The following is a 26,308-nucleotide window of genomic DNA, read 5'->3' on the forward strand; positions in this document are numbered from 1 at the left end:
GCCACGCACTGCCATATGCCCCAGCAGATGACTCCGCCTCCACGCTGAGACTTAAGACAGACAGACGGGAAGACAGACAGCCAGACAGACGGAAAGAGAGACAGAGTGATACAGACAGATGGGCAGACAGACAGAGACACACACACACCATTCAAAGACCCATGCGATCACAGCAACGACCAGAGGATACAGTAATAGTTTCACTTCATGGTTGTCTGAATGCAGTGAACAGTCCACTGGATTGGAGCCTGAGCCTTATGCAAACCCTGCTTGTCTGAAGGATGGATGAATGGCTGAATGACTCCCAGAGGAACATGCCAGCATAGAGAGTCGTCCCATTGAGCGATTGGGTGGCATTGCCCAAAAGGTCAAGAGGCCCAGTCAAAACAAAAGGGTCCAATGACATGGCCCACAGAGGACGCGACAGAGCAGCCTCCAGGCCCAACACACACACAGAAACGCACGCACACACACACACACATCAACACACACACAGACAGACACACACACACACAAGTGGGACCCGTAGCCTGGCTACCAAAACTCCTTGTTCCGGCCAAATGATACGCCACGCCAAATTACATTAGTTTCTTCTCCGTGTGGAGTGGGGATCTGAACACCTCCCATAGGAGTGTCCCCCAGTCGCTAGATTGACAGAACCTTCGATTTGGCCCAGAAACCTATGAAACAATTTTAATATGTGACACTGGCATTCCCATATATAAAAAAAAAGACTTCTTAAATAAATTTTTGGGGTACATCTATATATATATATATATAAACAAATATGCCAAATAATATACAAAGCTAAAGTTGTAACAAGTCTGCAAACTTCTAAATGCTGCCTGTGCGTCTCTAACAGGATGTTCAGCAACATTTGTTTTTAATGTCAGTATGATCATGTTTATTCGTATTACAAGAAAGATGAAATTGGCGACAGTTATTCCATGACAATTACTATACTAAACTATACAGCATTAGCAAATACTGTTTTGGGGCATCTTATGAAAAAATGACTTTTGGTTCTTTGTTTATAGGGAGAAACCTTAAAACTTTTGTTCATTGTGATGGCACTGGAAGCTACCCAATAAGGGGTTAGGATGTCCCCAGAAGAACAAGACATTGTGTCCATCATGTCTCCTGGACAAGGGCAGCAGGAAGTCAGCCTCACCACATTAGATGCACTGTAACCAAGTATTGTACACAGACGCAAAGGAGCACGCGCACATTTGCACACTGATGTGCCTTGTGATTTGTCAACTCACAATTTCTGTCTGGATCAATAAGATTCCCAGACATCAGCGGTGGCGCGGACAGGGCACAGGGCTCAGTAGCTGAAGTGCCAAGGACCTGTGAGAACGCATCTCCCCAGAGTCCGACAGAGCCCAGCCAAAACTGTTCCATGCATGTAGCAGCCTACAGCTAACCGTTCAGCTGTCTGACATGATGTATCGCTTGGCAACATGATGATGTTGCTCTACAGACAGTAGAAAAGGCATACATTCTAGCCCACGCTGCCCCCTGTCCATCTGGAGTAAACACAGCAGGTACGTGTATTCATCGCCTTGACATAGTGAGAAGGTGTGACTGAGATAAGTAAAAAAAAAAAAAGAAAAGTGAAACCATGCGAAGGTTCAGTCTCATCCTAGTCCGCTAATCCCTAGGATGTGTGTTAGGCAGAACGATATGACTGTGGTGCTAGTACTATCCAGGACTGGTAAAACAAACCTGTTCTGTACGAACCGCCTGTCGTTCAACCATTTTACATAAAAAGTAACAAGCTTGACATACATAAACACTCACGACCAACGACAAAATGATCAAACCCAAATCTAGCTTGGGAAGAGATGATAGTTGTCCCAGACCTCGTCTTTTCACTCAATCCAGCTTTCTAACGGTGATCAGAAACAAGGCAAGTCGTGGCGCTGACATTTCCAGTGAGGGCTGGATGTGGAACGCCTCAGAAGATCGGCCAGGCTCCGCCCACTGAGGCTCTGTCAAGAAGGTTCCACGTGGTCTCAGTCCTCTCTGCCCTGCGTTTTCCAGAGCCACCTCCGCCGTCGTACTTAACACACAGACGTGACCAAAACCACCAACACACACGCTGCATCCTCATGATCAAACCACAGTGATGAAGGCCATGGGCTCAGGGCTACTCTCCAACGCCTCCTCTTCCACCACTGTCTTCACACAGCACCTCCCAGCTCCTCCTTTGCACAGGGAGACGGTTCAATGCTCTGTGTTCCAAATGATATCCTATTTCCTGCCTAGTGCCCTTCCCTGACCACGACCCATAGGGAATAAGTGGCTATTCGGGGCTCCACCTGGCTCTGTGTGAATTCTGTCTAACGTCAGCACGGCTATGAGACCCGGCTCGGTCTCGTTCCATCTCTCCCCAGTGGCTGTGTTGATACAGTTCAGTCATCCACTCTAAACCTGGTGACACTGCTCTCTAGTGGGTTGACCTCTGTTAACGGCACTACTGACAATCTGTACAAGTAATAGCTTACAGTAATCGAAAAGAAATGAACACTCATTGGAAATGGTAGGTAACACATTATGACTCTTAGAATAAGATGTCTGGGCTGTAATAGGTACCATGTGTGACCCACCCACGCACACGCACGCACATGCACACACGCACACGGATGCACACGCACGCACGCAGGCACACACGCACGCACGCATCCACACACACACACTTACCTGGATGAGGTGTGAGGGCACCGTAACCAGGGCAACGGAGAGTGATGACCTTAGCAGGGCCCGCAAGCCATAGAGAAGGGTGGTGAGGGCGTGGCCGTGACTGGGGTTGTCGCGACAACACAGGTCGTCACCCCACAGGGCGGAGCCGAGCGAGTGTAGCCCGATACGTAGGACGTTCCGTGACTTTGTCTGGAAGACAGGGAGACAGAGAGACACAAAGAGGGAAATATAATTCACTGAGTCAGGATGTGTCAGTGAGTTTAAGGTCTCCTTTTATGTTGTTAAAATCTGTATGTTCATCGCATTTCTTACCAACACTTTACAATCTGAAGTTTAACAGATTTCACTGCATTTTGACTGAACACTGGGCCAGAGAGAAGACGTTATATCAGTTTGTAACATGTCTTTGGGGGGTGGTTTACAAAACTGGTGTTGTTGTGGTAGGAAGTGAACAGTTAACTGAGACTAACAGAGACTGTTCACCAGCACAGATCATCAGAACACAGCCGCCAAACGTGATTGGACAACAACTGCCCAATCACAGAGGCCATCTGACATGGACACAATGGACCTGTCAGACAGGCTTCCAATATGGCCGCCACCCAGAAGTGCCAGCACATTCTTGGCACCAGAACGAGGCTTGCCGGCCAATGGGGGACCATAGGGAGCTGTGGTGGGTGGAGGGGCAGAATGCTACCCCAAACTCTTTCCCACCCTCAAAAAAACAAGAGATGAACAGTGGCGGAACATTAGTATTGGTATAATGCAGTGGGCTTCCAAAAGCTGTGTGTAATGTTTTATCCTCTGCATTTAACCAATGATCTGTCCCTTACTTGTTAGGTGCTTCGCTTTTTCTCAGTCTCTCTTTTCTCTAACATACCAGCACACTTTCTCCTCATCACCTCCTTCCCTAATTCTCTGTCCCTTCTCTCAATCTGCTATTCTTTCTTCTCATCACCTCTCTCCCCCTCTGTCCCCCCCGACCTGATCTCACATTAAAATCACACACATTCCTCCCCCCGCCCTCCTCTCCCCGCCCTCCTCCCTCCCTCTACCTCATACTTCTCTCCCACTGCTCTCAATTTCTCCCCCACCAATCTCTCTCTCCCTCCATCACTTTCACCCTCCCCCTCGCCACATCCCTCCCTCTTTCCCTTCATATCCCCTTGTCTTTCTCTCCCTCTCTCCCCCTTCTATAAGCTAGGGCCAGGGTTTGTATCCACACAGAGACAATCTAAGATAAATAAACCTCATTGTTACTGTGAGTTTCCCCTGCTGGTCTCACACATTCTCAAGTGTGTCACACTCCTCTCCCTCTTCCTGACAAACTTGGTCATTCAACCAACATCCTCTTCATTAATTGGAGCTCACAATCTGTCAAACATACATTCAGACAGACTTATTATTATTGTATTACATGTCTATCTGAAGGAAGTATGATTTGAGTATGGTTTGGAAAGCCAGAAAACAGAAGGTGTAAATAACAGCATGATCATCAGAATGGATCTAAAGGGAAACAGAAGGGTTCTGACAGAAAAAATACATTTCAGGAATGGGGTTATAGTATAAACCATTTCAAAGTTAGAGACACATGTAAGAAGAAAAAAGCATTAAGCAGCTGCTTGGGGATCTATGAACGAATTGCAACCCCATTATCAAATTACAACCCCAAAATTGGGAAAAGTCAAGCAATGTTGCCTAATATACTTCATTTGATATTGACATGAAAAGGAATTCCCCTTTTTATGACAACCACAAATCGTGGGAAACAAACAGTCCTCCACTGTCAAAGAGAACACCTATTTTGGAGTTACACAGAAACAATAAACATACAGAAAAACAACATTGTTGTTGAATGTATAAATTACCAGGCCAGAAAACCTGTCCTACTATCCATATACTAAACATAAAAGGTATTGTTGTTGCTGTGTAGAATTGGGTAACCAAGGTGTCTATGTTTTCCTAAGAGGGTGGAGGGGCTGCTAGGTCTGATTTAATGCTGACTAGGAGAACAGAGAGGCTCAGGATGACTCCAACAGGCAGTCAGGGAACAGTGCCAAAACAAAGCACAAGCCCAACAATCAGAGCCCCAACATACAACCACACCTTACCACCACATGCAGGAACAACTGACAGCCAAGCCAGAAAGGTAACAAATAACTAGCAACATGTAGGGCCTTACTGGAAGACTGGTAACTGTAGCCAGCATCAGAGTCATGAGCAGGAGTATGCACGCACACACACACACACACACACACATATGTCCTTACTGGACATTCTTGTGTTCATTCCCTGTTCCTTTGTGCCTGCTGCATTTCTCCGCTCTGATAACAGCACTTTGATGATGTCAGCGCATGATCCGACCTATGAGAGACAGTGCTGGGTCAGGTGGAGGGGGGTCGGGTGGAGGGGGGGGGTCAGGTGGAGGGGGGCGGTCCCACATGTGACTGACTGAGAGGTGGCTCCAGGTGAGGAGCAGAGGGGTCACACAATGAACAAAACAAAACAAACACACACACTCTCACTGAGAGAACCCGCACAGACATGCACAAACACAAACATACAGAGACAGTGAGATAAAACACACACACCATCCTCCCTCCACAGATCCACACACCACAGTGGAACAACTAAAACAGAGAGGTTGATACAGACAGACAGGCCAGGGACATTTCTGACACTCTGAAGAGGAGGAATGATTATTAAAAACTAAGATGTGGGTCAAAAGGTAAAGACACACACAGACACACACACACCTGTCTGCACAGCTGCTGAATCCCCATTACAACACACTGATGAACTCATCCATGTCAGGTGAGAGGGGGGGGTTAGGTAGGTTGAGAGAGACAGCTGTTAGGCATGGATTGTTGGAGTAGAGGGCTGGGTACAGTCTACAGGGATTACATTCAGCCGCAGGACCAGTTCTGGCAGAGGGGATGGTCAGGGGACAGAAAATAATGAGAATAATTCTAATGAAGAATTTCCACACTCCAAAATGACCACAACTCAGCACAAAAAGAGCTTGATCTTCAATGAAATATTAGGGAAATCTAAACTTTGGTAAAAACGTTCATAGAAAAACGTTCAGACCCTACACTGCACTGAGAAACGTTTACATTTATTTAAATAAAAATTCATTAACATTTATTTAAATAAAAATGTATTAACACTTATTTAAATAAAAATGTTATGCTAAGTGATTTTACAGTCTTTTTAAAACGTTAACATAATAAAAAAAATGGGTTTGGAGTAAGAGGGAAAGGTCCGCAATTAACACGCGACAAGCGCCAAATTCTCAGAAGGCTATCAGCCTCACTGGCGGGTACATGTTTGTACCCAAAGTTTCCCCCTTATTGTAATCAGATCAGCTGAGAGCGGCGCAACTGAGTTGTGATGCGGCGCAACATAAAAATATAAATAAGAATATTTGTATGACATATGATTTTATTTTGTTAACCAAGTTTTTCGCATTTTCCATCGCGCACAGTTTACTATCGTTCGAGCATCCGCGCAGAGCAACAGCGTCCTGCACGTTAAGAGTATCAAACTAGCTAGTGAAGGCAGAGAAAAGTAACTGGTTGAGTCCGTGCATGCGCACTTTTGTGTTGAATTGTCAGTAAGTGGCTGTCACATTGATATAAAGGTAGCCATCGTCTCAGCGACACCCCAAGGTAAGAAGCTAGCTAACCGTTACAACTGGATACCTTCAATGGCATGCAGGCAACATAAGAGATTCGACAGCAGCAATAAGACCTCCAGTTTTCCTATTTTGCCTCCAAAATAAAAGTCTGGGTTGTGTGGGGTAATATATAAAATATAAATATAGAAAATGACTGTTTAAATGATAAATTATATAAGGTAAAGTATATTATAAGGTGGTGCACATTGAGAAGTGGTTAGAGCTTAAGTAAGTTAATGTAGAGAACCTTTCTAATAAAAATAAAATAAGATTTTTGATGTTATTGTTGTTAATTTGCTTTTGCTCATTAGGTTTGGAGAGGGATTGTGTTATTCATGAACAGTTTTAAAGAATGATTCATTGAGGGGGAGTACTTAGGTTAGTAGGGAATGATGTTAAATAGGTATTGTCAAATAATGTTAAGTTGGCAAGGAAGAGAGACTGATATAAAGGGATGACGCTATTGCAATACATAAAAAAACATGTTTGTAGCATCACATAGAAAAATAACATTTTGTGAGAATTAGAGGGATGGAAAGGAAGTAGTTTCAAGAGGCTGGTATGATGCTGAGGCTGTGGTGACAAGTTGTTTTGTGTGGCCAGAATGCTAAAGATAAAAGAAGAAACTAAAAAGTTTGTATTCAACATAATACCTTATTATCTCAATGAAATGTTCTGAAATTAATTTATACATGACACAAACAGAAATTATTATTTTAGCCAGTAAATAATATGCTTGGCTAGTGGATTTTTTCATCTACCAGTCTCCTTGGCAGGTCAGCCAAAAAGTAAATTTTCGGACACTGTAAGAGGGTAATTGTTACGATATTAGATATGAGTACTATGGGTTTGGAGTAAGAGAGTAATAATTAGGTTATTAGATATGAGTATTACAGGTAAGGAGTAAGAGGGTAGTAGTTAGGGTAAGAGATGAGTACTATTGGTTTGGAGTGCAGTACTTAGCAGATCATGGGTTGTTATATGTACCTACCTGGGGTAGGGAGCCATCAAAACCTTCCCTGTGGATGACTTCCTGGAGATTCTTCAGCAGTGCGACATAGGCCTCAGGCATTGGGCTGGAGACGGGTGGAGGAGGAAGAGACGTGCGAAAAGATGAGACAGCGTTTAGCGTTTTCCAAAATCATAAACAAAACACTGAACGAATGAAAGAATAGTGTCGCAACCCTCCAAGTTTCAGAATCTTGAAGAATCTGTTTTCCAAAATTCACTGAATTGAAAATAGGATTGTTCATTTCAGTTTAATTTTGAGAATAATAAATGACATGGACAAAAATGTCACGTGCTTGCAACTGCCAAGATGGCAACCAACAAATACTTTTTGTAGCCATAATTTTGTTTAGTTACAGGGTCCCATACATTTCTATCTACCATTTGGCCCACTTCTCCAACTCTTTAATGTGTAAGAGGATCCTACTTAATGCTGCTTTCAGCTCAAGCCATAAGATTTGGATGTGATCAGGACACTCCAGAACACTTTATTTTTACCATTCCAGGTAAAAACATTTTTTTATTGTGTTAGGGGTTGTTTTATTTGCTTGGCTGTGTAATCAAGCGCTAGCTCTGGATCCACTTTCGATGTGTCCATGTCATTATTATTTCATTTATAATGTTCATTGCTTTAAACTTAAGAAAAACAAAACAGATTCTGCAGTGTAAAATGTAATTGTGAATTATTTACCAACAGTGCAAAGGTGTCTAACATTAACATTATAATTGGCCACATCTGTATTCCAAGGCACACTAAAGAGGATTTGACTGTTCTACCTGAACCAAATCCCCCTGACGAGGCTTTTCAAGAACCACCAGAGCAGATGAAAATAATGGAAGAGCCTCATCAAGAGAATCAATTAATTTATTCAGTTGATGAAATTAAAACGTGACTGGTCGCCTGTCAGCTCCCTGAGGGTCCGTTTTGAGGTGCGTTGACACACACACACGCACACACACACACACACACACACACACACACACACACACACACACACACACACACACACACACACACACACAGCTGAAATAAAGCTATTTAATGGGGTGCTAGTTCCGATTGGACGGGCACAGTGTTGAATGGTTAATGAAGGGTAAAATGTGCACCATTGACAAGGGACACAACTCACTCACAATAGATCCCTGCCACTCCTTAATAACCACCAACAACCCTAACACAACCTCCTGCCAAGTCAACCGTGTACCCACCTCATGGCCAGAGCAACGTTAACACCGTCATATGATACAGGAATCCTTACCTGCTCCTAACAGCACATATAAACGACAACTGTCCCCTGAATGTCCCATTGCTAACTACACTGGCCAGCAAATGAAAGCTAAAAAAAATATAAATCCATACTTTACTTTATAAATCCATCACGCTCCAGTTTCAAAGATTTTACTGAGTTACAGTTTATATAAGGAAATCACTCAACTGGAATACATTCATAAGGCGATCAGGGTAATTCCAGACATGCTCTGAGACATGTCGGGTGAGTATACAGGCCATACTGGGCCATTTTCTGCTTCCAGGAATTGTGTACAGACCCTTGTGACCCAAACTGCATTCAAGACCTTTGTGAGGATGACAGGTATGCAGATGAGCTTCCTCCAGACGGTTCTGACAGTTGGTTCAGTAATTATTGTGTTGTGCAAACTTGCGGTTCCATCAGCTATCCGGGTGGCTGCTCTCAGTTGATCCTATAACTGGAGGTCCTGGGCTTGTGTGGTTAAATGTGGTTTATGGTTGTGAGGCCTGTTGGACATACTGCCAAGTAAAACAATAGTGGGGGCACTTTGTTGGTAGAGAAAGTCACATAACGTTCTCTGGGAACAACTCTGGTGGACATTCCTGCAGTCGACATGCCATCTGTATGTTCCTTTAAAGCTCGACACATCTTTCGCATTGTGTTTGTGTGACAAAACTGCACACTTGACAGTGGCCTTGTATTTTCCCCAGCACAAGGTGCACCTGTGTACTGATCATGCTGTTTAAAAATCTTCACATACCAAACCTGTAAGGTGGATGGATTCTCTTGATAAAGGAGTAATGCACACTAAAACGGATGTTAGCAAATATGTGCACAAAATCTGAGAGAAATAGGTTTGGTGCGTATGCAACTTCCTCCACCTGGAGGCGATTGGGTTTGAGGGCGCTGTGCTTTGACTGCCCCCAGTGGTGGCCCTCCATTCAGGTGATGCTGAGGGCTAGGTGCTTAGCCGCAGGGGTTAGTGCGAGAGCTAATTAGTATCATATTCAGAGAAGCCACATTAGCTCAATGCTAGCTCCCTCCTCCTACACTGGGAAGAGATTGTGGGGGTGGCTTGGTCTTAAACAACAGGGTCTGTATCACCTAGAGAGCAATTTGTGCCAATTATGCCAGTGAGTGAAATGGAGCAATTTAAAAGCCAGGGTGGCAACATGGGGTGGTGAGGGGAGGCTTGAGGCTGTGTGTGTATGTGTGTATGTGTGAGTGTGTGGGTGTGTGTGCGTGAGAGAGAGAGATGCAGTGCAGGTGTGGAGTCCTGCTGACAAGCCGTCATGTGGTTTAGCAGATCAATGCCCTATTCAGAGGGCATGGTGGGCAGTGCCACAATGATGCCAATGTCACAGTTAAGAGTCTTCATTACCGACCCACCAAACAAGGATGTGTTTTTACACTACAAGAGTTATACAGTGGATATAAAAAGTCTACACACCCCTGTGAAAATGCCAAATTATTGTGATGTAAAAGAATGAGACAAAGAGAAATCATGTCAGAACTTTTTCCACTTTTAATGTGACCTATAATGTGAAAAATACAATAGAAAAACAAAAAAATCTTCAAGGAGGAAAAATAAAAACCTTACAATAACCTGGTTGCAAAAGTGTGCACACCCTCTTATAACTGGGGATGTGGATGTGTTCAGAAATAACCAATCACATTCAAACTCATGTTAAATAGAAGTTATTTCACACCTGCCATCATTTAAAGTTACTCTGATTAATTACAAATAAAGTTCAGCTGTTCTAGTAGGATTTTCCTGACATTTTCTTAGTTGCATCTCAGAGCAAAAGCCAAGGTCCGCAGAGAGCTTTCAAAGCATCAGAGGGATCTCATTGTTGAAAGATATCAGTCAGGAGAAGGGTACAAAATAATTTCCAAAGCATTAGATATACCATGGAACACAGTGGTATAAATGAGACATTACCAAGAACTGGACCTCCTTCCAAAATTGATGAAACGACGAGAAGAAAACTGGTCAGAGAGGCTTCCAAGAGGCATACAGCAACATTAAAGGAACTGCAGGAATTTCTGGCCAGTACTGGCTGTGTGCTACATGTGACAACAATCTCCCGTATTCTTCATATGAATGAGCTATGGGGTAGGGTGGCAAGACGGAATACTTTTCTTATAGAGAAAAACATCCAAGCCCGGGCTGAAGTTTGTAAAAACAAACATCAAGTCCCCCAAAAGCACATGGGACAATGTGTTTTGGTCTGATGAAACCAAGGTTGAACCTTTTGCCCATAATTCCAAAAGGAATGTTTGTTGCAAAAACAACACTGCACATCACTCAAAGAACACCATACCCACAGTGAAGCAGTATCATGCTTTGGGGCTGTTTTTCTTCAGCTGGAACCGGGACCTTAGTCAGGGTGGAGGGAATTATGAACAGTTCCAAATACCAGGTAATTTTGGCACAAAACCTTCAGGCGTCCGTTAGAAAGCTGAAGATGAAGTTCACCTTTTACCATGACAACGACCCAAAGCACACATCCCATTCCACAAAAGCATGGCTTCACCAGAAGAAGATTAACGTTTTGGAATGGCCCAGCCAGAGCCCAGTCCTGAGTACAATTGAACATCTGTGGGGTGATCTGAAGAGGGCTGTGCACAGGGAGATGTCCTTGCAATCTGACAGATTTGAAGCTCTTTGCAAAGAAGAGTGGGCAAATATTGCCACGTTAAGATGTGACATCCCCAAAAACTCCTACCCAAAAAGACTGAGTGCTGTAATAAAATTAAAAGGTGCCTCAACAAAGTATTAGTTTAACGGTATGCACACTTATGCATCCAGGTTATTGTGAGTTTTTAATTTTCAATTTCTTCCCTTCAAAGATTTCAGTTTTTCAATTGAATTGTTCACATTATAGGTCACATTAAAAGTGGAAAAAGTTCTGACATGATTTCTCTTTGTCTCATTCATCACAAGAACCTGGCATTTTAACAGGGTTGTGTAGACTTTTTATACCCCCTGTTTGTAGAGGAACAGGGAGAAGAGTCTCCAACCAAACACTTCAGATGTATTCCTCTTACACCAGTTTTGGAAAAATGTTAAACACTTTTTTCCCTTCCATGAAAAACAAAATCCCTTTGGATTTTTTTCCATGTTTGTCTTTGACCAATCTCTTCAAAGGATTCAGTGCTAATTATCACTTTGCCACAGGGCATTGTAAAGATTTCTGTGAGGCTTTTTCAGCAGGGCTGCCTTTTATTGAAGTTTCATGGCAACTAGGAAATTTGCACACATTTGGTGGCAGAGCTGCAAAAAAAAATCACTGTCTCTTGTCATTTAGCAGTTCTATGCAGTACTGTTAGCAGTATAAATACATTTCCCTCCATAATTAATGGATACCTTGGCAAAAACAAAATAGCAGGATGAAATGTTATAGTTGTTCATCAGCTTGACCTTAGACTCAAAATAGGAACAAAAGTCAACCTTTCATTAATGAAAAAGAATTATAAGGCAAGAAAAAAAATTATTAAACTATTTATAGCCATTTTTACTTGTCTTTGCCAAGGGTGGAGGGCACTTTATATATATATATATATATATATATATATATATATATATATATATATATATATAAATAAATATACACTCACCTAAAGGATTATTAGGAACACCATACTAATACTGTGTTTGACCCCCTTTCGCCTTCAGAACTGCCTTAATTCTACGTGGCATTGATTCAACAAGGTGCTGAAAGCATTCTTTAGAAATGTTGGACCATATTGATCCCGTTCCACCACATCCCAAAGATGCTCTATTGAGTTGAGATCTGGTGACTGTGGGGGCCATTTCAGTACAGTGAACTCATTGTCATGTTGAAGAAACCAATTTGAAATTATTCGAGCTTTGTGACATGGTGCATTATCCTGCTGGAAGTAGCCATCAGAGGATGGGTACATGGTGGTCATAAAGGGATGGACATGGTCAGAAACAATGCTCAGGTAGGCCGTGGCATTTAAACAATGCCCAATTGGTACTAAGGGGCCATAATGTGTGCCAAGAAAACATCCCCCACACCATTACACCACCACCACCACCAGCCTGCACAGTGGTAATAAGGCATGATGGATCCATGTTCTCATTCTGTTTACGTCAAATTCTGACTCTACCATCTGAATGTCTCAACAGAAATCGAGACTCATCAGACCAGGCAACATTCTTCCAGTCTTCAACTGTCCAATTTTGGTGAGCTCGTGCAAATTTTAGCCTCTTTTTCCTATTTGTAGTGGAGATGAGTGGTACCCGGTGGGGTCTTCTGCTGTTGTAGCCCATCCGCCTCAAGGTTGTGCGTGTTGTGGCTTCACAAATGCCTTGCTGCATACCTCGGTTGTAATGAGTGGTTATTTCAGTCAAAGTAGCTCTTCTATCAGCTTGAATCAGTCGGCCCATTCTCCTCTGACCTCTTACATCAACAAGGCATTTTCACCCACAGGACTGCGGCATACTGGATGTTTTTCCCTTTTCACACCATTCTTTGTAAACCCTAGAAATGGTTGTGCGTGAAAATCCCAGTAACTGAGCAGATTGTGAAATACTCAGAGCGGCCCGTCTGGCACCAACAACCATGCCACACTCAAAATTGCTTAAATCACCTTTCTTTCCCATTCTGACATTCAGTTTGGAGTTCAGGAGATTGTCTTGACCAGGACCACACCCCTAAATGCATTGAAGCAACTGCCATGTGATTGGTTGATTAGATAATTGCATTCATGAGAAATTGAACAGGTGTTCCTAATAATCCTTTAGGTGAGCGTATATGCAACATGTAAATGGTTGGCCCTGTCTTTCCTGAATAAAAAATATAACTGAAAATGTCCATATGTACAAAAATCAAGATGGCTAATCAGAAATTAATACAGGGCATAATTAATTTATTTCAATTGACTGATCTCCTCATCTGAATTGTAACTCAGTAAAATTGCTGTTGCATGTGTTTATAATTTTGTTCAATGTAGCTTACCTATATTTTCTATATACTTCATAACTGCTATTTGTCATTGAAGTTGAATAATTATTATTTTCACATATATTAAAATTACCATATATATTTTTGGAAGGGTGGCCACCATATAAACAAGGTGTTTATCCAAACTTAAAGGAATATTGGGGAAACACTGCAAGCACCTAAAAAACACAAACAAACACACACACACACACACACACACAATAACATACTAATGTGTTTGAATGGGTCCAGAGTTAAAGGGTTTTTGTTTGCTGATATAAAAGCAGAGGGGTTCTATAAAACCTCTCTGCTCCAGTCTGGTCTGTTTGCCAAGCGTGTCGGACTCAGCATCGCACAGCCAATGTTGAATGAAACAAACAAAGTCTCAGCAAACACTCCCTCTCTCCATTTAAATATATTCACCAGCAAAGCCTTTTCCTCCTCTGAAAGTCTTGTCCTAAGCCTGACAACCTAACTTGGCTGCTCAGGATGAAAGGAGTCTGACTCTGCTGTTATATTGGTTTTATCAGTGGTTAATAAGCCACATAAACCGGATAGTGTTCTGAAGAATCCTGTGTGGGTGCGTGTCCGTGTTTGGGAGGAGGTTTTCTACGATAGAACAAGAGTGTCTCTTTGCTTGTGTCTTGATTGCATCTCTTCACAGCACAAATAATGTTAGGCAAAAGCCCTTGTTGCTGCTTCCCGTCAGTTGGTTGTCAAGCGATAGTAAATCTACACAGCTTAAATCCACCGATTCACAGCTTGTGTTGGCAAGTCGGCTGATGTTTGTAATGATTCCTAAAGCTTAATTAAACCATGTAATACAGGGTCATAGACCACAGACTTGAAAGGGTGAGAAATCATCTTAGATCAAGTTGTAAAATTGCTAAATTCTTGTTCAACAGCCTTGGAGCAAACATGTCCACAGAGGCCAAGTACTGTGGTGGCAGCATCGTGTTACAGGTATGCATGTCATCAACAATAAAGTGTTTGCTAGAAGAGAGATATTAATGGACAAAAGTCAATGTTAAAAAAGAATACAGAGATTGGTCGTATAAAAACCTGCAAGACACCAAAATGGCTGTCCAAGCGCTGTTGAGATTTTCTTCATCATCTAATTCTTCTCAAAAACATCAGATATTTAAAAAAAGGCTATCCACTAATGATTCCCCAGTACATTTATTAAACTTAAGCAATGATAAAATTATGAAGTATGTTGTCCTACGGCCTCACACTTTAAATGCATGTCTGCTGTTTTCACCCTGGAATAACTAGAGAATCAAAATATTTGCAATCAATACTATCTAAATGTAGTCTTTCATAACTCATAATTAGTTATAAATCATAATACGTCATTCAATTTGAAAATGCGGAGTCAGTTATGTAGACCTGTAAGTGAAACTAAAGCAATCCATTTTAAATAACATTTTAAGAAAGCATGTCTCAAGACGATAGGTGCGTAGACATTCTCGAGTGACTAGATTACGGTTGTTTCCTCAAGTTGTAGACTACGACTATGTGCTCTCAGACATATATGGCAATGTGCCAATAACACTGAGTACCGTGACGGCATAAGGATGGGATAGAGTTCAAGGGTTACCTCTGGCCGGTGGCCGTGGGTGGAGGTGCCGGCGATGACGACACAGTGGCGGAGTGTTCTGGAAGGTAAAAGCCATGGCACCTGGCCGCCTGACAGATCTCAGGGTCCATAGTTTTGGAGACATCGTAGTAGTGTCCAAATCTCGACGAGGAGGCCAGGGCTGTCTGGGGGATGTGAACATTTGGTGTGAACGTTTTGGAGTGAACCTGCATTCGCACAGGTGTTTTCAAGGCCCTCTTTAAATCCAATACAAATGTCCAGTGAAGTTAAACAACTACTACATCCAAAGCCTTTATAACACTTCCACATAACTCTCTACTTGTAGCTGTGAAAACTGCCTTGTCTGGGCTCTGAGGGAGAGAAGGCGGATGTTTTCGCCAGGGTGAAAGGAAGAGTCCTATAGCCCCGCTCTTCACAGTGAAAGCTGCCAATGGCTCCATTGTCAGATGGACTCTTAATCTACCACTAATCTGGATTAGGGCCCCCCGTGTACCCCTCTTCTGACAAGACGGGGGGGGGGTCAGAGGGGAGCCTCTGGGGGAGGCAGGATCAGGGGTTCATGTTCTATTTGGAGGCGGGGGCGACCCGCTTAGCGTTCCGGCCCTCCCCGACCACCTCACCTTTGATCTGGTGTCTTCATTGGGTAGGGTGACTGAACGGGGAAGGCGGGTGAGGTGTGTCGGGAGAACGGGGAATACAGGGAGACTTTGGGAAGTGCATTGGGATGGAAATCCTCCAGATAGGGCTTAGGGGCAGTTTGGTTGGTGAAGTCCGGTTCTGGAAGTGTGGGGAAGGGGGGGATAGGCGAGCAGAGGGAGATCTCCAGGGACTTTGCTGTTAATCCACATAGCAATATGGATTACAGCCTGGACAGGGGAGGAGGGAGTCAGGGTACACTGCTTCCCCAGGCTAGGCAGGTGTATGTGTGAATCACAGGGCTCCACCTAGAGGCAGCTAAGCGTGAGTAATGTTCCCCAACACAGCAGAGGGCCCATTCATTCCACACAGGAGTTTAGGAGCGGATTGATTTAGTGGCAGAGACCACTGACCCTATTCCCTGACTGACTAAACACTAAAAAAACACCCACCTGTACTTTTGGCAGGTTCTGGTAACGCCAGGCGATGGACATGGTGTCTGGACCCTCAGGATCACACGGCTTGGTCTGGCTCTCAACCGGTTTGGGGCTGGCAATGTCATCCAGGATTGGGGAGGGGAGCTCCTACAGATTACATAAAACAGAGACGGTACGTCATGAATCTTACTCACAACTGCAGTGCTTATACATGTTCTTGTTTAATTCAGTGTCCATCAGCTTGATTTTGTGGAAATTCGGTATGAAAAGAGTGAAAGCAAATGATACAAATCAACACCGCTGATTTGTCTGATTGTGTTACAAGAGCCCGACGTGCCATAGAACAGGAACCCGGCATACAACAGGGATGTCAGTAATGGAGGCATGTCCCCCCCGAGGACAGAGACACACAGAAGTTAAATCAATTAGTGGACACTGACGACGCAGCTCTCTGAATGCTGAATGTGTCTGCTACAAATAGGATGAAACCTGGGGGCCAAGGGCCATGTCTAACACACACACCTGACTAGACAGGTTTAATAAAGCCACAGGGAGAAAATAATGCAAAGTAGGGGGGAGAGAGAGAGAGCCAGTAGAAGATAGGGAATTAAAGAGAGCTAGATAAAGACAGCTGATCAAAAACTATTGTTGTTATTATTTACTATTGTTCTTTTTTATTTCCATCAGCTTTGGCAATGTAACAAAAGGTTTCCCATGCCAATAAAGACCAATTATACTGAAATGTCATTATGAGGGCAAAGAAAAGAGAGAGCGAGTAAGGGGGACTTCGAGTGCTAGAGTGTGAGACTGATAGAGATGCCTAAATAGCTCAACTGAGGACCAAGGAACGTTTAAAGACAGACATTGGCCTAAGACACCTCCTGGAAAAAATATTTCAAGCCTTTACTGAAACAACACACAAATGCTAGTCTTTTCAAAAAGTTCTGATATATCATTCAAAAAATACCCACACGATTGTGTTTGAACGGTGTGGGATTTATTTTCCATTTTCTGCAACTGAAATAAGGAACCAAATTATTTGATGACATCAGATCAGATTGGTTCCCTGCTCTTCTTAAACTTGATAAGTAAAGAAGGGCTATGTTGTGACGCCTCCCACTATGAATCAATATGGAAGGGTCTCTCCTCCCGTTGTGTTGAACAGCTTCAGGAACTCAGGAGCCCTTCAGAGTGATGTATTCAGAAACATGTTAGCCCCTCACCATTAACAATGGCATTAGAGACATGTTAACCTCTCATCATTAACAATGGCATTAGAGACATGTTAACCCCACACCATTAACAATGGCATTAGAGACATGTTAACCCCTCACCATTAACAATGGCATTAAAGACGTTAACCCCTCACCATCAACAATGGCATTAGACCGATATTAACCCCTAACCATTAACAATGGCATTAGAGATATGTTAACCTCTCATCATTAACAATGGCATTAGAGACATGTTAACCCCTAACCGTTAACAATGCCATTAGAGACATGTTAATGTTTCACCATTAACAATGACATTAGAGATATATTAATGTCATTATTTAAGGGGTGAATATTTAAGGGGTGTATTTCTACCTCTCTAACATTTTCACACGTCTTCACTCATAATCAATTTATCATCCATTATATGTCTTCAATCCTATTTATTCTTTTAAAAGTTTTTCCCCATCCACTTGGGTCAACTCCCATTGCATTGGGTGCAGTTCAAGATCGTGGCAAGCTTCCTGCAAGTCATCCATACCAAGCCATTCTTTTTTCCTCCCGATGCTGCACATCCAATCAGGAAGTCAGGTGAGTCAATGCGTGTGAAGACAAACACTCACCTGACAACCTGTTAGCTCTGTGGGCGCTCATGCTGCCTTAGGGAGTAGTAGAACAAAAAGAAGAAAAAAACATCTCTGCTGACGACTGCCTCCCCCTCCACAGACGATGCTGGCCAACTGTATTACCCATAGGGCTTCTCTGCCACGTGTCAGATAGCACCACAGTCAAGGCAATAACCTAGTTTTACGCTTGTGCTACGAAAGACTCTAACCTTGTTTAGACCACCTGAACACCTGGGATACTCTAGATATACAAAAATTACACAAAACATAATGTATTTATATCATTTAAATTGTTATTTAAAAAGTTATAGTTATAAAATAAGATGAAAAGCTACAACAGAGAGAGAGAGAGACAGAAAGAACTGCCAATGCAATTTTATCATGTATACAGTCACAAAGTGGATGTAGTCAATGCTAGGAATCTGGGTACACATTTAAATTACAGTGAAAAAGACTGTAGTGTTTTAGTGTCAGATCCTGACAGCGGATGGCCATTTGTAATATACAGTACATTTCACTGAAATATCAATAGGAGAAGGTTTAGCACATTAAACTTGATACAACTTAAAAGAGAAAAGGAATTCATGATGACAGTGGACATTTTGGTGACACTAAAATAACAAAGATATACAGAATCTCACAAAAGTTAGTACACCCCTCACATTTTTGTAAATATTTGATAGTATTTTTTCATGTGACAACATTGAAAAAATAGCATTTTGCAACAATGTAAAGTAGTGAGTGTACAGCTTGTATAACAGTGTACATTTGCTGTTCCCTCAAAATAACACAACACACAGCCATTAATGTCTAAACCGACAAAAATGTCAAAATTGGGCCCAAAGTGTCAATATTTTGTGTGGCCACCATCATTTTAGAGCACTGCCTTAACCCTCTTGGGCATGGAGTTCGCCAGAGCTTCACAGGTTGCCACTGGAGTCCTCTTCCACTCCTCCATGACGACATCACAGAGCTGGTGGATGTTAGAGACCTTGCGCTCCTCCACCTTCCGTTTGAGGATGCCCCACAGATGCTCAATAGGGTTTAGGTCTGGAGACATGCTTGGCCAGTCCATCATCTTTACCCTCAGCTTCATTAGCAAGGCAGTGGTCGTCTTGGAGTTGTGTTTGAGGTCGTTATCATGTTGGAATACTGCACTGCAGCCCAGTCTCCGAAGGGAGGAGATCATGCTCTGCTTCAGTAGGTCACAGTACATGTTTGCATTCATGGTTCCCTCAATGAACTGTAGCTCCCCAGTGCCGGCAGCACTCATGCAGCCCCAGACCATGACACTCCCACCACCATGCTTGACTGTAGGCAAGGCACACTTGTCTTTATACTCCTCACCTGGTTGCCGCCACAAACGCTTGACACCATCTGAAATAAGTTCATGGTTCCAGTAATCCATGTCCTTAGTCTGCCTGTCTTCAGCAAACTGTTTTGTGTTTCATGTTTAGAAGAGGCTTCCTTCTGGGACGACAGCCATGCAGACCAATTAGATGCAGTGTGCAGCGTATGGTCTGAGCACTGACAGGCTGATCCCCCACCCCTTCAACCTCTGCAGCAATGCTGGCAGCACTCATACGTCTATTTCCCAAAGACAACCTCTGGATATGACGCAGAGCATGTGCACTCAACTTCTTTTGTCAACCATGGCGGGCGGGGCCTGTTCTGAGTGGAACCTGTCCTGATAAACCGCTGTATGGTCTTGGCCAACTTGCTGCAGCTCAGTTTCAGGGTCTTGGCAATCTTCTTATAGCCTAGGCCATCTTTATGTAGAGCAACAATTCTTTTTTTCAGATCCTCAGAGTTCTTTGCCATGAGGTGCCATGTTGAACTTCCAGTGACCAGTATGAGGGAGTGCGAGAGCGATGACACCAAATGTAACACACCTGCTCCCCATTCACACCTGAGACCTTGTAACACTAACGAGTTACATGACACTGGGGAGGGAAAATGGCTAATTGGGCCTAATTTGGTCATTTTCACTTAGGGGTGTATTCACTTTTGTTATCAGCAGTTTAGACATTAATGGCTCTGTGTTGAGTTATTTTGAGGGGACAGCAAATCTACACAGTTATACAAGCTGTACACTCACTACATTACATTGTAGCAAAGTGTTATTTCCTCAGTGTTGTCACATGAAAAGATATAATCCAATATTAGCAAAAATGTGAGGGGTGTACTCACTTCTGTGAGATACTGTATATTGTTCTTAACATGCAGCATCACATATTTAGCGCTACAATTTAATCACCGTGAGTATTTGATTGTAAACCCACACGTACCTGTATGATGTCACTGGGGTGGTCCTGGGCAGACGCCACATAGAGCTCATGTCCACACACCACCCCCTCGGCCAGGAAGTACTTCAGCAGCATTCGAGAGTAGCTGTCGTAACGGTCCTCTTCTGAGACACAACAGAAATATCAAACACCATGTCACATAACTAACGGAGAGCCACCAACATCACCGGTGACACAGATCAGTGAGGCTTTAGTCGTAAAAAGGGAATAAACAAATCACAGTCTGAACACATACCCTTCCACATTATAAAGACAATGTTTAAATGTCTATCTACATTGAAAGTATAAGGCGGGAATCCCTTTTTAGATATGGCCACAATGTCTCCCAGTGTAACATCCTACACCAGCTGACCCTAATAAGAACACCACAGATCCGGGTGTCTGTCACACTGCCTGTCCGTGAAGGATATAATGACAGCTCACTCTTATGAGGCACGCTAGGAACAGACATGACACAGGGGCACGGGGGTCGTCTCCTGAGCGGGATCTCCCGACGAGACAGATGACAGCCCCCCCTCTCGTGGAAGGGGGTCAGGGTTGTCATCTTCCCCACCCATCCCCACGTCTCAAAGAGGGGGAAAAGCAATCCTGTGTGTGGAGGATTCACCTGAGTTCTCATGGAGAGTCCAGAGGTAGGAGCTGTCTGTCGGGCCGGATTACCTCAACGATGACACACTACCCAGAGTGGGCGGTGTTTCCTTAACGCCAATGGAATCACTGTTGTATATTTATTTTAATGTGTGGGTCAAGTCATTTCAAGGCCAGGCTATTTCCTGACATCCAGATCACTTTAATTCTCTGTTGTTCTCTGAGGATCACCCATATTTAAGGTGTGTAAAAGGCATCAAGTGACATTTACTTCCAGAGAGTCATGCAGTCAGAGGCATTACAAACACACTAGGCTTACAGGCCCAGTGCAAGAGAGACGTTGGGAGATTGTTTTGATGCTGTAGGAAAGAAATAGGCCAGTCAAATACTTAGAAAAGCTTCCATTCGGACCTTTGGGTGGTTGGAGTGACACAGAAAGGACTGGGTGACACATTTGTACCTCAGAAAGCCACCTTAGACCACACAAAACACCCACCCAAACACAATGTAAACCCACTTTCTACTTCCTGTTGCTACGCCCCCGACAAGCCCCCATACCGCTACCCAGCATGCCACTGCTGCTTCCTGTCAGTGCCACCAACCACCATTTTGTAAAGCCGTCTTTGGCCTCCGCACACACAATGGCAGACAGTGGACGCACACAAAGAACAGTGACAGCCATACAGCTGACATCACATCCGACAGCATGGGAATGACAAGTCATCCTGGAAAATCCGGAGAATGTAGACCCCCATGACCTCCGACGTTCCTGGCCTGTCTTCTCATTCCTCGCCCACGGACGGCCAAATTCCCGGCTCTTCAATTTGTCGTCAGTGGGGCTCCCTGTCCTCTTATTGATGGGTTCTAGGTCACCGGGCCTTTGTTGCATTCAGTGGGGTCCACAAAGCCTTCCAGAAGGGCCCTCTCCAGATGCAGCCCATTGTGCCCTGTCTTTCTATGGGTGCCCTTAGAAATACAAACCTGCGGGACTCATTAGGCTGTTGGGTTGGGGGTTTAGGGAAAGGAGGGGGTGACATGGGGGTGATGGAGTTGTGTGGGGGCTGGGTTACAAATTGGGCACAGTACCAGAGGAGAGATCAATAACTCCCTGGAAAGTCACACGGTACATGCATCTCAACAGGTCCTTCTTCTCATATTGACCAAGTTTTGTCGTCAAGGAGTGAATCATTTGTTTTACTTTTCACAAACAAACAACATCCGTGGAGAGCGATTGGACAGTACACAGACAAACATAAAGAAAAGGACTCAGACATGACACTGGACGAAGAGAAAGGGCAGGGGCTAGGGGTAGGCTTGTTTGAACAGATGAGGCTTTAGGCGGTGGATGAAGATGGGAACAGATTCAGATAAACTGATTGGTTGTGGAAGAGGGTTCCAAAGCCTTGTAGCAGCCTCAGAGAAAGCCCTGTCTCCAAAGCTCCGTAGCTTGGACCAGGGGATGATGAGGTGACCAGCTGTAGCAGAGCGGAGTGACCGAGAAGGTTGGTAATGGGAAATAAGATCAGAGAGGTAGGGTGGAGCAAGCTGATGGAGGGCTTTATAGGTGAGCAGAAGAATTTTATAATCAATGTGCCGAGGGACAAGAAGCCAGAGGAGATCCCGGAGGATAGGGCCGATGTGCTGCCAGGACCTGGTGTGGGTGAGAAGTCTGGCTGCTGGGTTTTGGGCCATTATGTATGCATTAGTCTAGCCGGGAGGAGGTGAATGCATGTTCTAAGGTTTCAGCGGCGGTACGGGAGAGGGAGGCCTTTAGCTGGGCAATATTGTGGAGGTGAAAGAATGGGGATTTGATGTGTTGTTCAAAGCTGAAGGAGGAGCCCAGGATGACGCCTAGGTTGTGCCATCCACCCACTCACCACGTAGATATATGCACCATGAGGAGGAAGGCTAGCTTGTCTTGTATTGTGGAGTGCAGGGTCTTTCAGCACATTGCTGACTGTTTGTATTGTGGAGTGCGGGGTCTTTCAGCACCTTCACCTCCGCAAAGGGGAGGTTCAGCACCTCAGACAGCAAACACCGGGAAGAGAGCTGGAACATTCCAGGTCACAGGGAGAGTGGGCAAGTTAGGCGCAGAGAAGGCCTGGAACATTCCAGGTCACAGGGAGAGTGGGCAAGTTAGGCGCAGAGAAGGCCTGGAACATTCCAGGTCACAGGGAGAGTGGGCAAGTTAGGCGCAGAGAAGGCCTGGAACATTCCAGGTCACAGGGAGAGTGGGCAAGTTGAGCGCAGAGAAGGCCTGGAACATTCCAGGTCACAGGGAGAGTGGGCAAGTTGAGCGCAGAGAAGGCCTGGAACATTCCAGGTCACAGGGAGAGTGGGCAAGTTGAGCGCAGAGAAGGCCTGGAACATTCCAGGTCACAGGGAGAGTGGGCAAGTTGAGCGCAGAGAAGGCCTGGAACATTCCAGGTCACAGGGAGAGTGGGCAAGTTAGGCGCAGAGAAGGCCTGGAACATTCCAGGTCACAGGGAGAGTGGGCAAGTTGAGCGCAGAGAAGGCCTGGAACATTCCAGGAGGAGCCACCCTACCACTCCTGGTCCCAATGGACTAACCAGGACGCTATTAAAGGGGGTCTAGTAGCCTACCGAAGGGAGAGACTAGAGTGGACTGTTTTAGTGTGAGTGCCAACAGATTTGGTGATTTTGCATTCCTTATTCAAGTTGAGTTAAAAAAACACCTTCGGGCACCTCACCCAGGTCTCAAGTCTGTGCTGTGCTTTCACCCGCTAGAATGTGTCCTAATAATGGGAAAGACTGCACAGATAACCACGTGTTTCAGCAGAAGACAAATTTCAGTTGGCCCTTGTGTGCCATTCCCACCAGTGTATGCTTACTTCAATCTTGACCTCACACTGATTAACACAAGCAGAGTAAGGGGATTCTTCATGACAAATGTCACCATCTGCCTATAGCCATAACCAGCTTAATATCAAATTAGTAGTGTGCAAGTTAATATGCTATGTGACCTATGGACCTTACATGCATGTTTATCAATATCAGCAACAATTACTAAGCCGCCAAATGCTATTGGGCACAATGAAGATAAAGTTTACAAAAAATAACACCATGGGATTCAACAGCTCTGCAGCTAAATTGGAGATCAACTGACAAGCTTTGTTTCGTACATCCATAAATAAAACTCCAGAGATGAAAGGTCTTCAGACAGCAGCCATACCATTGGTGCTCATCCCCCTCTGGAAGACAGATGAGGGTGGACAGCTTGGCGCACATCAACCGCAGCCCTCAACCAGTCTCATGGTTTAATGTCTGTGTCTCACAAACAAGCTAGCACAGCTACTACAAGACAGGAGACAGCTCCGCATTCAACAAACAAGCGGATGCTAACCTAGCACATAAACATGCACGTGCTGATACATGCGCGCGCGCACACACACACGCACACATCACCTTTACTGGGTCGCTCATTATCAGATGAAACCAACCGTACGATGATTCACAAAATGGAAGAAGGCATTAGTGTGTAATCACAGCCTCCCATGTTGATTGGGGGGATAAATTAAAAAGGGCAAGGCAATATAATATAATCAGGGTGGAATACCAGAGTACCCGCACCACACCATACAGCACAGTAACACAGTACATCACAAAACTCTTGATAAAAACAGACCACAAAACTTCTGTGTAACGCAAACAGCGTTCATGGGTTTGAATGTAACACGGCTTCCATTATTTTGACTGGCTTTACAACCAGGTTAAGGTGATGTTGCAGTGTCCACACTGGTACGGGAATCGGCAGACCTTTTATTAGTCCACTTCCCTGATTGCGGTGGCCGGTTTGGGTTTGGGGGGGGGGGGGGGGGGGTTTATAAAAAAAAAAAGCTAATGGAAGCCTGAGACCAAAGGGATATTTTTATACTGGCCTGGACAGGGCAATTGTTACGATATGGCAGTTTTTCATGTTCCTAAATGAGTGAAGTTAAAAATGTGTTCTGTGAGTTGTGCAATATGATGTTTTCTATACATGGAAAACAGAATATTTAACCTGATTTTGAACATCTAATATCATCACAGAAGTGCAGCAAGGGGGAACACATTTTGCACATTGTTAACCAGAAACCTGGTTACTAGTTAGACATCATGCTAAACATGCTGGGCTAGTTAAGCAGGAACATCTGGTTAGCAGGTACACAAACTCACACATGAACCAATGAAGCCAGATCATTAGTTTTCTGTGTGATAAGAACACAATTGTCAACAAGTCATCAACAACTTATCTCCAAGAGTGGCTAGTTCTGATAGCTTGAATGGCAGGTGACTGTCAACAAACAAACATTGCTCTTTGCCGAGACCAAGCTAGCAGTGGTAGCAGTTAAAATACCTTACACCAGTAATCCACTTAAAAAGGTAGAGTAACACCTCTACTCATGATTTGCCTACCTGTACAATGGAACATGTGGAATTAGACTCACCTATGAGTAGTAGGGTCCCAACTGCTAATCCACCACCTGGTTCAAAAAGCAGAAAAAAGGTACATTCAAGTTATGGATTTTACATTTGAAAGAACTCAGATGTCTTGCAGAACGGAAAAATTAAATTATGTTTCTGTCTATAGTAGCCTTTGCATACATCCCAGAGCGGGCCTGTATAAATATTGGCATGCTGGAGAAATAAAGCCTACAGAAAGGATGTTAGAAAAGTGTTTTTAAAAGTTCAGAAGAAGTCGTAGAACTTAAGGATAGTTACACGTAGCTTGAACAGTACGAAGCCAGGCCACGCACACTACCATGTTATTCACATATTTAACTGTATTTAATTGTATAAAAATAAACCTTTACCAGTTTACCTTTGCTGACACATTTCATATTGTAGGAAAATAAGGAGAGACAATATACTGTATATATTTTGCTAGTACTGCCAAATCAGCATATTTTGATATTGCTTTTTACTACATGTTTTTTGTTTTATATAATATAATAACTTTAATTGAAAATGTTGATAGAAAGATGAAAATAGTGTCTAAAATTAGAACTATTATGAATATGAAATGCTTTACAAATTTTTTTCCAGACATCAGAACAAACCCAAAATATTTGGTAAATGCAAATGTTTCTGAAGTTAATACAGTTAGGTCTGTAAATAATTGGACACTGACACAAGTATTGTTATTTTGTCTGTTTACCAAAATATATTCAAGTTACAGTTAGATAATGAATATGGGCTTAAAGTGAAGTCTCTCAGCTTTAATTTGAGGGTATTCACATCCAAATTGGAGGAAGGATTTAGGAATTACAGATCTTCAATATGTAG

General features: G+C 43.6%; 1 protein-coding gene across 3 annotated transcripts in view; it reads right to left on the minus strand.

The window, feature by feature from the left end:
• The window catches only part of elp4 (elongator acetyltransferase complex subunit 4), a 68,845-nt gene that overhangs the window by 40,673 nt on the left and 1,864 nt on the right, over window positions 1-26,308 (minus strand). For 2 of the 3 annotated variants that reach the window (XM_010876168.4, XM_010876150.4), the window contains exons 2-7: window positions 25,471-25,506; window positions 20,418-20,539; window positions 16,305-16,436; window positions 15,217-15,380; window positions 7,377-7,461; window positions 2,707-2,895 (exon numbers count right to left, since the gene is read on the minus strand). In XM_010876168.4, coding sequence (XP_010874470.2) covers window positions 2,707-2,895; window positions 7,377-7,461; window positions 15,217-15,380; window positions 16,305-16,436; window positions 20,418-20,539; window positions 25,471-25,506 — 728 coding nt within the window. The remainder of the gene's footprint in view (window positions 1-2,706; window positions 2,896-7,376; window positions 7,462-15,216; window positions 15,381-16,304; window positions 16,437-20,417; window positions 20,540-25,470; window positions 25,507-26,308) is intronic. The other variant, XM_010876159.4, reaches the window with a different exon arrangement.

This window comes from Esox lucius, chromosome 2 (assembly GCF_011004845.1).
Source record: "Esox lucius isolate fEsoLuc1 chromosome 2, fEsoLuc1.pri, whole genome shotgun sequence".
NCBI lineage: Eukaryota > Metazoa > Chordata > Actinopteri > Esociformes > Esocidae > Esox > Esox lucius.